This window comes from Thamnophis elegans, unplaced genomic scaffold (assembly GCF_009769535.1).
Source record: "Thamnophis elegans isolate rThaEle1 unplaced genomic scaffold, rThaEle1.pri scaffold_115_arrow_ctg1, whole genome shotgun sequence".
Taxonomy (NCBI): Eukaryota; Metazoa; Chordata; class Lepidosauria; order Squamata; family Colubridae; genus Thamnophis; species Thamnophis elegans.
In genome coordinates this window covers 30742-43214 of record NW_022473586.1, presented here as the reverse complement: position 1 = coordinate 43214, position 12473 = coordinate 30742, and the positions used below count along the sequence as shown (strand labels likewise).

General features: G+C 44.0%; 1 protein-coding gene across 2 annotated transcripts in view; it reads right to left on the bottom strand.

Annotated features, from left to right (window-relative positions):
- Window positions 1-830: 830 nt before the first annotated feature.
- The window catches only part of LOC116523235 (spermine oxidase-like), a 31871-nt gene continuing 20228 nt past the window's right edge, over window positions 831-12473 (bottom strand). The window contains exons 5-7 of one of the 2 annotated variants that reach the window (XM_032238325.1): window positions 10901-11603; window positions 4748-4908; window positions 831-1164 (exon numbers count right to left, since the gene is read on the bottom strand). In XM_032238325.1, the coding sequence (XP_032094216.1) occupies window positions 997-1164; window positions 4748-4908; window positions 10901-11603 (1032 nt within the window). In that variant the 3' untranslated portion in view covers window positions 831-996. The remainder of the gene's footprint in view (window positions 1165-4747; window positions 4909-10900; window positions 11604-12473) is intronic. The other variant, XM_032238326.1, reaches the window with a different exon arrangement.

Below are 12473 nucleotides of genomic sequence, written 5' to 3'. Positions count from 1 at the left end.
TGGAGGAGGAGAGGAAGTAGAAAATAGAGGGAGGAGGAGGAGGGAGGAGGAGGAGGAGGAGGAAGGGGAGGAGGAAGAAGAGGAAAGGGGGGAACTAGAAAATGGAGCAGGAGGGGGGAGAGGAGGAGGAGGAAAAGGAGAAGGAGTGATGGAAAAGGAGGAAGAGGAGGTAGAAAATGGAGGAGGGGGAGGAGAAGGAGGGATGGAGGAAGAAGAGGAAGAGGAGGAGAGGAAGTAGAAAATAGAGGAGGAAGAGGAGGAAGAAGAGGAAGAAGAGGGGGAACTAGAAAATGGAGCCGGAGGAGGGAAAGGGATGTAGGAGGAGGAAGAGGAAGTAGAAAATGGAGCAGAGGAGGGAGGGGAGGAAGTGGGAGGAGGAAAAGGAGTGGAAGAGGAGGAAAAGGAATAGAAAAAGGAGCAGTAGGAGAAGAAGAGAAGGATAAGTGATGGAAAAGGAGGAAGGGGAAATAGGAAATGGAGCAGGAGGGGAAGGAGAAGGGAGGGATGGAGGAAGGAGAGGAGGAGAGGAAGTAGAAAATAGAGGAGGAGAGGAGATGTCCTGATGCTTCTCGCAATGAATGGTGCCCACATACCAGAAAAGAGTGACCATTGCAACATTTATTGAACTATAGAAGGCACTTACAATACCGGGAGAGAGAGAGAGAAAGAAAGAAAAAGAAAGAAAGAGGAGATGGAGAGAAATCTCTCCCAGAAGGACAGTCGGAAAAGGCCGGACGCGAGTGAGGACTCCCCCTCCATCCGAGCAGTAGGAGCCCCCTTTCCTGCTAACAATACAGTACGTGAAAACTAACTACGGTCCACCACTAGGGGTTAAAATAGCAAAGACTTATTTATTTTGGTGTCATATAAAAAGATAAAAATGTTCTTAGGATCAGCGCGTTTTTTTTAAAATAAAAAAAAGAAGAAAGAAGGAAGGAAGGAAAGAAAAAGAAAAGTTTGGTTTAAGTTGCACAACAGGAAAAGGAATGAAAAAGTTTAAAAGGTCTTCTGTGGGTCCCGGCATCTCAAGTCTTTGCAGGACAGAAGGTCTTGGTACATTTCGGTCAGATGAGCCGCCTCTCTCTGACCCGACAGCAAAGCACCATGGGTAGTGGAGTAGTACTTCCTGTGCGTCGCCTCGCCCGAAAACATCACCTGCTTAGGCTGGAAATCCATCCAGAAAGAAAGAAAGAAAGAAAGAGAGGAGAGAAGCATCTTAAGAAATGTTTCACAAAACAATAATGCTACTGGGTAGTTCTCGACTTACAACGGTTTGTTCGAACTTACAACGGCACTGAAAAAAGCGAATTAAGGACCGTTTTTCACACTTTACGACCGTCGCAGCCTTTCCCCGCGATCACGTGATCAAAATTCAGAGGTTTGGCAACTGACTCGTATTTATGACGGTTGGAGTGCCCCAGAGTCACACCCTTTTTGCGACTTTCTGACCAGCGAGGAAGCCAGATTCACTTAACAACCGTGTGGCTCACTTAACGGCTGCAGTGGCTCGCTTGACAACTGCAGTGAGGAAAGTCGTAAAATGGGGCCAGACTCCCTTAACCGATGTCTTGCTTAGCAACAGAAATTTCAGAGTCCGTTGTGGTCGTAAGTCGAGGACTACCTGTATTCTATCACATTACTTCGCATTGCAAAACAAATTTTTTCCACGTTACTTTTCAAGAACCAAGAGGACGCTGGGAATAACTTCAGAAAATATTCCTTTGTTCTAGATTCCTCCACAGTGAGATGTCAGATGATCCAGGCAGATTTAGTGGTGAAAAAACAGGCTAGAAACCAAGAGGCTGTGAGTTCGAGTCCCGCCTTAGGCATGAAAGCAAGCTGGGTGACTTTGGGCCAATCACCAGGAGGCTGTGAGTTCTAGTCCCGCCTTAGGCATGAAAGCCGGCTGGGTGACTTAAGGGCTACTCACTTTCTCTCAGCCCCCACCTACCTCGCAGGGTTGTTGTAGTGGGGAAAATAGCGGGTGGAGGGAGTATTAGGTATGTTTGCTGCCTTGAATTAATTATGTAAAAAGTAATACAGGCAGGATATAAATAAATACATAAATAAAAATGATGGTATTATGTGTATTTTCTGATATATTGTTAATTTTGTTAATACTTTCACATTTATGCTTTTTTTAATTTATATTTTTATTTTTAGACAGACAAACAAGGCATAAACCATAAAACCATCTTCCATTACATATAGTGTGTTGATTGGTTACAAGGTTTTTGTGCATTATTTCCGTAGTCATCACTTGCAATTTATATAAATCACATAATATCAGATCGAGTCTGTTTATACATTATTATCATTATACCTCATTTGTTTGACTATCATTATTATTTCTTCATTTTAAATGAGATATACTAAATATTGGGTTCATTTATATTATAACAATTCATTACATCATCTTCAATCTATCCAATAATAATATATCTTTATGTTATATTCAGTATCATTCTATTATTCTTGTATTGATAACATTCGCTAGTATCTTTCATTTCCATGTTTTTTTATCTAACCATTGATAAAAAAAGATCCCATTTCTTATAAAATTGTTTATCTTCTTGTTCTCTAATTTCAAATGTCAATTTACTCATTTCAGCACATTCCATTATTTTATGAATAACTTCCTCCTGGCATTTCATTTCATCATCCTAAAACCATCCAGTAATATTACGTCTTTATATTATATTCCATATAAAATTGTTTATCTTTGGTTACAAAACTTTTGAGCATCCTCTACATAGTCTTCACTTACAATTTATATAAAATTTCATATTATCAATCATATATAATTATTAATATTATAATTGTTAATCATTTATTTGACTATAACTATTATTACTTCATTTTATGTGTAAAATTCTAAATTTAACTAAATTTAAATTAGTTTTTGTTAAAGCATTTCATTACATCATCCTATATCCTTCCAATAGTAGTACAATCTTATCTCCTGCCATTTGTAGTATTTGTGTTCTAATTGCTTTCTTGGTAGATCTTATATGGACTTTTCTTGGCAACTTGTTTTTCATTGCATATCTTATAAAGACACGAAACCCTCCATCTGTTCCTTCCATCAACTTCCCTCTGGTTATCACCGATGCTTCTGCCAAAATTTCTCTCATTACTTTTGCCAATTTTTTTCCCTTTTCGTCTTCTATGTTTTGGAGTCTGAGGTAAAATTCCAATCTGTCAATCTCCCATTTCAATATTCCATTCCTGTCTTTTCCAACCACACTCAATCTGCTGTCAATATCACGAATTTTCTTGCCTCTTTGTTCATCTTTTTCTTCAATTGTTTGAACTCTATCCTCAAATTTCATCATCATTTGGTAAATATTCTCAATTTTTTCATCTATTTTTTCTGTTCTTTGTTCAATATTTTCCATTCTTTTCAATGCTCTCTGTTCATACTTGTATTTTTTGAATTTCTTGCATAATCATTTGTAATGTTACTTCCTTTTCTTTTTCATGTTGCGCCATTCCTCCAGATAGTAAACACTGCCACTATATCATCCAAAGCTTTTTTATTAAATTCCAAACAAGTTCACTGTATTCTTTCAAGTCAAGGCTTTCTTTCCACTCCAATCCAGCTACTGATAGTACCCCAGAGGAGCACCTGTATAAACAGTCCGTGCTCTTCCCACTATCATTTTCAATAAACAAGCTCAGAAACCTTGAAATATAGATCAAATGTTCAAAGAAAACAAGAAAAACAATGTTTAGAAGCCTCCAAGCCTCTAAGTGGCAGTGTTACTTCTGTTCCTCTGCTTTTACTTCCCTCTTTATATTCCAAACTTAAGGAGAAAAGTTCTTAGATAAAAAAAATTCAATAGAGCGTTGAAAAGAGAAAAAGTGAGAAAGTCTTAATCAATAAGTACTAAAAAAAGAAAAACAGAAGAAAATAAAAACCAGTCCAGTTTAAAAAGTAAAAGGCATTGGTAAAAGTTCCATCCATAAAAAAAAAGTTAAAGAAAGATAACACACTAAGTTTGACTCAGGCTTAATCTCACTGCTTAACCTCTTCTGTCTTCGATTTTAAGTTTACTTTTGATCTTTTTGGATGTTCTCTAATAATAAAATTTATCTCACCAATTCGACACACTTTCTCTCCTGCTTTTCTTCCATTCTGGAGCTGTCCCAACTTTCAGCAATGGCTGCTTCTCTGTGGCTGGAAAAAGGGCTTCTCCTGGATCTACCAGGGACCTTGTGATGTTCCTGGGATCAGCAGAATGCGCCCTTCTCTATCACTGTCTCTACGGGACTGTTTAGGTCCAAAGGGACCGTCCAGCAGCAGAGATATCGACGGCGATCTTGGAGCTCCAAGATCGCACGTCGTATCATCGTAACGTCAGCTCCCCCCCCTCCATTTATGCTTTTATGGCCTTTTAAGATGCCCAAAATCACTTTGGATACTGAAATGAGCAGCATCAAATTTAATAAATAACATTCTAAGAGAAGGAGGATGAAGAGGAGGACGGCTGTGGGGTCCCTGGTGCTCTCTGAGCTTAGTTGTTTTCTTCCAGACATATTATTATCCAACTAGGCAATATCATCAGTGCTAGAAGGGAGTGGGGTTTGCTGGGAGCAGGAGGAGGAGGAGGAGGAGGAGGAGGAGGAGGAGGAGGAGGAAAAAGACTGGGGGGTGTTTGGTTCTCTCTGAGCTTGGTTGTTTTCTTGCAGATGTTTCATGACCCAACTAGGTAACACCATCAGCACTAGGGGTGCTAATACCTACCACTGTTTTGGAACTCTCTGTGTAAGGCAAGGGTTTCGCAAGTTTCTCCACATCTGCTCCGCTCGACCCAACTTGTGTGTAGGAGTAAGAGCCACGGAAATAAGGGTTGCTACCCCAAGAGGATCGAAGGATCCGCCGAGGTTTCGGAATGTCTGGATTCCCTAAAGCGGAAATGGAGATTGTGGGTTAGCTGTTAAAAAAATAAAAAACCTCAATTTTGAACCCTAAATGTAAGATTTTTCTTGGCCTTGATTTTCCAGCAGGAAGATATTCGCTCCACCTTGAATGAAACTCTACTATTACCGTATTTCCCCCAAACTAAGACCTAACCGGAAATTAAAAGTAAGAACTATCCGGAAATAAGGACGCAGTGTCTCAGTGGCTAAGATGCTGAGCTTGTCGATCAGAAAGGTCGGCAGTTCAGCAGTTCGAATCCCTAGCGCCGCATAATGGAGTGAGCTCTCGTTATTGTCCCAGCTTCTGCCAACCTAGCAGTTTGAAAGCACGTAAAAAATGCAAGTAGAAAAATAGGAACCACCTTTGGTGGGAAGGGAACAGCGTTCCGTGCGCCTTGGCCATTTAGTCATGCCGGCCACATGACCACAGAGACTTCTTCGGACAGCGCTGTCTCTTTGGCTTTGAAACAGAGATGAACATCGCGCCCTAGAGTCGGGAACGATTGACACATATGTGCGAGGGGAGCCTTTACCTGGGAATTAAGCGCTAGCATGATTTCTCAGGATGCTCATAATATAAGCCCCCGTTAAGATTGTCAGCCAGACGGACGCATTTAGTCCCGTATTTCCCCCGAAAATAAGACCTAACTGGAAAATAAGCCCTAATGCATCTTTTGAGGGGGGAATTAATATAAGACCCGGTCTTATTTTAATAAAGGCCGTTCTGAATCCAGTATTAGCCAAGTAATGCAGATGTAAGGAAGACCAAGGACACAGAACAGAGAAAATAGAATAATAGGGTTGGAAGGTACCTTGGAGGTCTTCTAGTCCAACCCCCTCTTCAAGCAGGAAACCCTACACTAGATAAAAGGAGCACCCACAACTTCTAGAGGCAAGTCATTCCACTGGTTTATTGTTTTCACTGTAAGAAAAATTTCTAGGTTGCTTCTCTCCTTGATTAGTTTCCACCCGTTGCTTCTTGTCCTGCCTTCGAGTGCTTTGGAGAATAGCTTGACCTCCTCTTCTTTGGGGCAGCCACTCAAATATTGGAATCCTGCTATCATGTCACCCAGCGGTGGAATTCCAAATCTTTTCCTACCAGTTCCATGAGAGAGTGCTTTGTGTGCGCAGCGCTGAACGACTGCCCTCCGTGTCAGCGCTGGTGAGCTGAGCTGTTGTTTAGCTCAACTGAGGCGCGCAAATCAGCTGAGGTAAAAAAACAAGGGAATATAGGACAGGGAACAGTGAGGGCGGGAGGGCAGGGCCAGCCAGTGGTGGTATTTGCCGGTTCTCCAAACTACCGTATTTTTCAGAGTATAAGACACTCCTAAGTATAAGACGCACCTAGCTTTTGGGGAGGAAAACAAGGGGGAAAAATCTGCCTCTGCCTCCCAGCAATTTGCCTCCTTGCAGCAAACAGCAAACAGTACAGACAATATACACTGTTTCTAGTGTTACATTTCAGACTATACCTACAGATGCTGTTAAAATTGATGTGGCTTCCTGGAAGTATAGTTATTCTCTGCTATTTAAAAGAAGATTACAATAGCACTGGGCTTCTTCAGATCAAGCGTTTATTTTAAAAAGCTTCTTCATTTTGTTAAGCTGCCTAGAACAATAATAAAGCAGCCTTTAAAGAATAACTCTAATACTTTGAACATTCTATAGGCATTTATAGTTATTGACTTGCCTCCTTGCAGCAAACAGCAAACAGCCTGATTAGCACAAGAAAAAAAATCTGCTTCTGCCTCCCAGCAATTTGCCTCGTGGAGGAAACAGCAAGTTTCACTTTCAGTTTAAGTGGGCCTCCCAATCATCAGCTGTTTCAGGCTGCAGGGATTGCCATAGCCTATTGCAACCTCCGCAAACCCCATTTTCCCCGTTTGCTGCAAGGAGGTAAATTGCTGGGAGGCAGAGGCCAAAGGGTGGGGGACGGTGGGTGGGTGGGGCTACATTCAGTGTATAAGATGCACCCAAATTTTCCCTCTCTTTTAGGGGTGGGGGAAGGTGCGTTTTATACTCCGGAAAATACGGTACTCAAAATTTCCACTACCAGTACAGCAGAACTGGTCAGAACCGGCTGAATTCCACCTCTGATGTCACCACTAGTACTTCTTTTCATTAACTTCATGATATTGTTGGATTCAGAAGACCAGATTGCCTGCAAAGTTTAACCTGGGGCACTACAAGCAGTTCTTGATTTACAACAGCTTGTTTAGTGTTCGAAGTTCCAACGCCATTGAAAGATGTGACCGATGCGGCAGCCCCGTGGTCCCATGATCAAAATTCAGACCCTTGGCAACTGACTCACATTTACGACGGTTGCAGTGTCCCCGGGGTCATGGGATCCCCTTTTGCAACCTTCTGACAAAAGGGGAGCCCGATTCACTTAACAACAGTGTTCCTAACTTCACAACTGCAGTGATTCACTTAACAACCGTGGCAAGAAAGAGCGTAAAAGGGGGGCAAAAACTCACTTAACAAACGTCTCGCTTTACAACAGAAATGTTGGGCTCCATTGGGGGTCGTATGTCAAGGTCCATCTGTATTTATTTAAAGAAAAGATTATTCTAGCAACTCTGACATTTTTGTGGTAGAGATCTGGGTCAAAGCAGAGTACTTAAACATCAAGAGGAATCTGGTGCCAAAACAGTTAAGTAAATATTATGAAAAAGTATCACAAAAGCCTTGTGATGACGGTTGCAGAGTTATCTAGCCATTTATTCACGGTCATGCCCAGGTCAAAGGAAAAAAAAATATGCAGGATAAACAAGCCAAAACAATTCTCCTAAAACTGGTTTTTCTGCTTGGGGGAAAGCTGCTGCCACCAGTTTTCAAACGGAAACGCAAATTAGACAGATTAGCAGAAAGTGCGTCTCAACAGCCTGACTTAGGCGTAGGCTGTGACTCCCTCATATTTCTATTCTGCAAAGACAAGCACTGTCTGTAATGTTGGCAAATCACTTGAAAGCTAGCTGGCATTCCCAAACCAGGTTAAGAAATTACTGGGGGAGGAGATAAGGACGAGACATCAAGCAGTACATTCGGGAAATTTGGTTTGAAGTATTTAATGAGCATTGAACAGTAAGGATTGTTATTTAAAGACAGTTAAGGGTCAGCTAAGTTAAGATATGGAAAAATGGAGGGGGAACATGAAATATACTTATAATGGAAAATTATTGAGATTATAAAAACAGAACTATAAATTTGGGGTGTGTAATGATGTATAACTGTATAAATATATTGATGAGAATAGCAATAGCAATAGCAGTTCAACTTATATACCACTTCATAGGGCTTTCTGCCCTCTCTAAGCGGTTTTAGAGAATCAGCATATCGCCCCCACAGTCTGGGTCCTCATTTCACCACCTCGGAAGGATGGAAGGCTGAGTCAACCTTGAGCCGGTGAGATTTGAACCGCCGAACTGCAGATAGCAGTCAGCTGAAGTGGCCTGCAGTACTGCACTCTAACCACTGCGCCACCTCGGCTGGGAATCATAACTAGGTCTACATCCAGGGCAAAAATAGGTTTGGGGGGGGGGGTTAAAAATATAATTACTATATATGTATACTTTTTTTCTCTTTCAAAAAAGGAGGTGGAGGATATATGTTAGAATTAAATATGTATATTGAAAAGGAATTATAAATACCATCAACATAAAATGGAGCTTGCTGAGAAATACACCAAGTAAATGAGATGAAGAGTGCGAAGGAGAGGAGAGAGGTAAGGGAAGAAGAGAGGGATAAGAGGGAGGGCGAGGAAGAGGAGAAAAGGAAGAAGGAGTGGAGGAGGAGAGAGGAAGGGGAAGTAGAGAAGAGAAGGATAACAGAGGGGAAAAAGGAGGTAGGGAGGAGGAGGAGAGCGGGAGAAGAATAGGGTATAAATACGGTGTACGGGGAGCCGAACAGCCAATAATTGTTTTGGGGGGTTGATGGTAAGACGAATTGATGTAAACATTTAACAATATAATATAATGTTGGTTATGTAACAGTATGTATGTGGTTATTTGTTATGAAAATGAAAAAAATAAAAAACATTTTTTAAAAAAGAAGTATGCAGGCCAGCGGTGTCAAACTCAAGGCCCACAGGCTGCATCCGGACCCACCCACCTTTACCTTGGTCCCATCATAAATGGGATCCGACCAGGGGTGGGATTCTACCAGTTCGGACCGGTTTGGGTGAACCGGTACCTCCAACCATCAGGTGGGTGCGCCAGCCATCCACTGCGCTACTGACCCATATCTTCTCTGCTGATCCACGTGGATTGCCGCGTCTCAACTGTGTTACTTTCCCAGCAGTATCGCAAAAGGTAAGTATTCTTAAAACTGCGCCCGCGCGCAATCCCCGAACCGGTTGTTAAACCGGCAGGATTCCACCGCAGGACATGACTCCTTCAACAATGACGAAGTTCTGCATGGAACTCCTTGGAAGCACCTACGTCTGCCTTGGTTCCACCATAAATGAGACGGGAGTCCTCCCGCAAGGTTTTCGTTCTTCATGAGACTCCTTGGAACTATCTACCTAGACCTTGGTACCATCATAAATGTGACCCCTCCCACAATAATGAAATTCTGCCTGGACTCCTTAGAAGCATCTACATTTCTCTTGCTCCCACCATGAATGAGATGTGACTCCTCCCACAACATTTAGGTTCTGCACCAGTGGTGGGTTCTGGATCCCGGTGCAACCGGTACGGTGCAACGGGACCCAGCGTCCACCACATGAACACGCGCAGCACACGCGCACATACGTCCTTACCTCCTGCGATGCCTCCGCGATGCTCCAACTGCTCAGCGGAGTGTTGCACAGGTGCCGTACACTCTATGTGCATGCGCGGAAGTGCCGAAGAGCTCAAATACAGGTAAGGAGGGCGGGAGGGCCCTCTGGAGCACCATGCCGGAACAATACCTGGTGCTCCTGGCATGCACCGGTACCTCATACCGGGGCGTACCACCTGCAACCTACCAATGTTCTGCACGAGACTCCTTGGAAGTACTTACCTTTATCTTGATCCCATCCATAAATGGGATGCAACTCCTTCAACAATGATGAAGTTCTGAACGGAATGTCTTGGAAACACCTACCGCTGCCTTGGTCCCACCATAAAGGGGATGTTGCCCCTCCCATAATGATGAGGTTCTGCATAGCACCTACCTTTATCTCAGGGGTGGGATTGAAACGTTTTAGCAACCGGTTCACTGTCCGGGGGGGGGGGGGGGGGGGGGGGCATTGACTACTCACCCTCCTCCCAGGGGGACGTTTTCACCCTCCCTAGGTTCTGGACCTCCGGAAGATCAAAAACAGCCTCTCCTGGACTCCGGAGGCCCTCCGGAGGCCAGAAACGGGCACGTTTCCAGACTGCCAGAACTTCCGGTAGCGCAGGCCTTGTACTTACCTAGCATGATGAATGGGCTATGTGGAGACACCTGGAAGGGGTGGGGCGGGGCAGGGTTGCGCATCCTTGCAACAACCAGTTGGGTGAACCAGATGCAAAATTAGCATCTGGTTCACCCGAACCGGTACGAACCGGCTGAATCCTACCCCTGCTTTATCTTGGTCCCACCATAAATGTATGTGGCTCCTCCCACAATGACGAACCACTGCAGGAGACTCCTTGGAAGCACCACCTAAGCCTTGGCCCCAGGCCTGATCTCGGCTCCGCACCGTGATGGAAATTCAGGGAGAGTCACCACTGGGCTACCCATCATTGCTTCATTCTCCACCCCCACCTTCTAGATTATGGTTCTCAACTTGTGGGTTGGGACCCCTTTGGGGGTCGAATGACCCATTCACAGGGGTCGCCTAAGACCATTGGAAAACACATAGTTTTGCAAAAAATACAGAAAACGCAAAATAATTTTATGGTTGGGGGTCACCACAACATGAGGAACTGTATTAAAGGGTCATGGCATTAGGAAGGTTGAGACCCACTGTTCTAGATCCACCTTCTAGATCCCAAAAGGAAGGACCACTAACCTGTAAATTTGCGGAGCATCTCCGTACAGATCTCGGCGACCGTTTCGTCGTCGTACTTCTCCATGATGAGGGCCTCCTCGCCGCAGATCCAGCCACTCAAGACGTGGCCGTAACGCTCTGGCGGGTAGAGGACATCAAAGCTACAGATCTTCTTGTACCACAGCTCCTCCGGATAGGTGAGGCTCTCAGCTTCCGCTTCATCTTCCCAAACGAACTGAATGCTGTTGCATTCGGGGCTCCAGAAGGGGGCCTCAAATTCCAGGAAGATCTTATCGGTGGTGCTGATGCCCAGCTTCTGAATGGCCAGCACTTTCTCGTCGGGCAACGACGGGTAGAACATCTCCTCGTGGCGCTTCTTCAGGACCCCCAAAGAGACGGTCACAATGACGTGGTCCGCCAAGATGAACTCGCAGTCTTCGCACTCCACCAGGACGCTGTACCCCGCGTTCTCCTCCAGGTGCTCCTCGTTGTGGTCGGCCACTCGCTCGATCTCCTTGCTGATGGACTGGTTCCAGTGGATGCATTTGACCGGCTTGTTCAGGTGGATGACCGTCTCTGGGATGGCGCGGGAGAGGATCTCCACAATCTTCATGAAGCCGCAAGGGATGATGTGATGGGCTCCAGGGATCTCGGTCCACTCCCCAAATTCGCTGAGAGAGACTTCATCCATGCTGTGAGAGCTGCTCTCACAACTTTCCACCTGCTCCAGGAAAAACGGAAGACGATATTTCCATTAGGAACAATTTAATCTTGTCATCTGCACCTCTATAACTGTCTGGTTTGGTTCTGCAACCCAACAAGACAGACACAGACTTCAATGGATAATTAAAACTGCAGAAAAACCAATTACTACCAACCTGCCTTCCATTGAGGACCTGTCCACTGCAGGAGTCAAAAAGAGGCCCGTGAAAATATCTACAGACACCTCACCTCCTAGACATAAATTGTTCCAATTCCTACCCTCACAACGACACTATAGAGCACTGCACAACAACAACTAGACACTAGGACAGTTTTTTTCCCAAACGCCATCACTCTGCTCAACAAATAATTCCCTCACCAGTATCAAACTATTCACTAAGGCTGCATTACTATTAGTCTTCTCATCGTTCCTCTCACCCATCTTCTCCCACTTTAACTGTCTGGTTTGGTTCTGCAACCAAACAAGACAGACACAGACTTCAACGGATAATTAGAACTGCAGAAAAAACAATTACTGCCAACCTGCCTTCCATTGAGGACCTGTACGCTGCGCGAGTCAAAAAATATTTACAGACCCCTCACATCCTGGACATAAATTGTCTCAACTCCTACCCTCAAAACGACGCTACAGGACACTGCACACCAAGACAACTAGACACAAGGACAGTTTTTTCCCCGAACGCCATCACTCTGCTAAACAAATAATTCCCTCACCACTGTCAAACCATTCACTAAGGCTGCATTACTATTACTATTAATCTTCTCACCGTTCCTATCTCCCATCTCCTCCCACCTATGACTGCAGGACTGTAACTTTGTTGATTGTATCCTTATGATTTATATGGATATTGATTGTTTCCTGATTGATTAT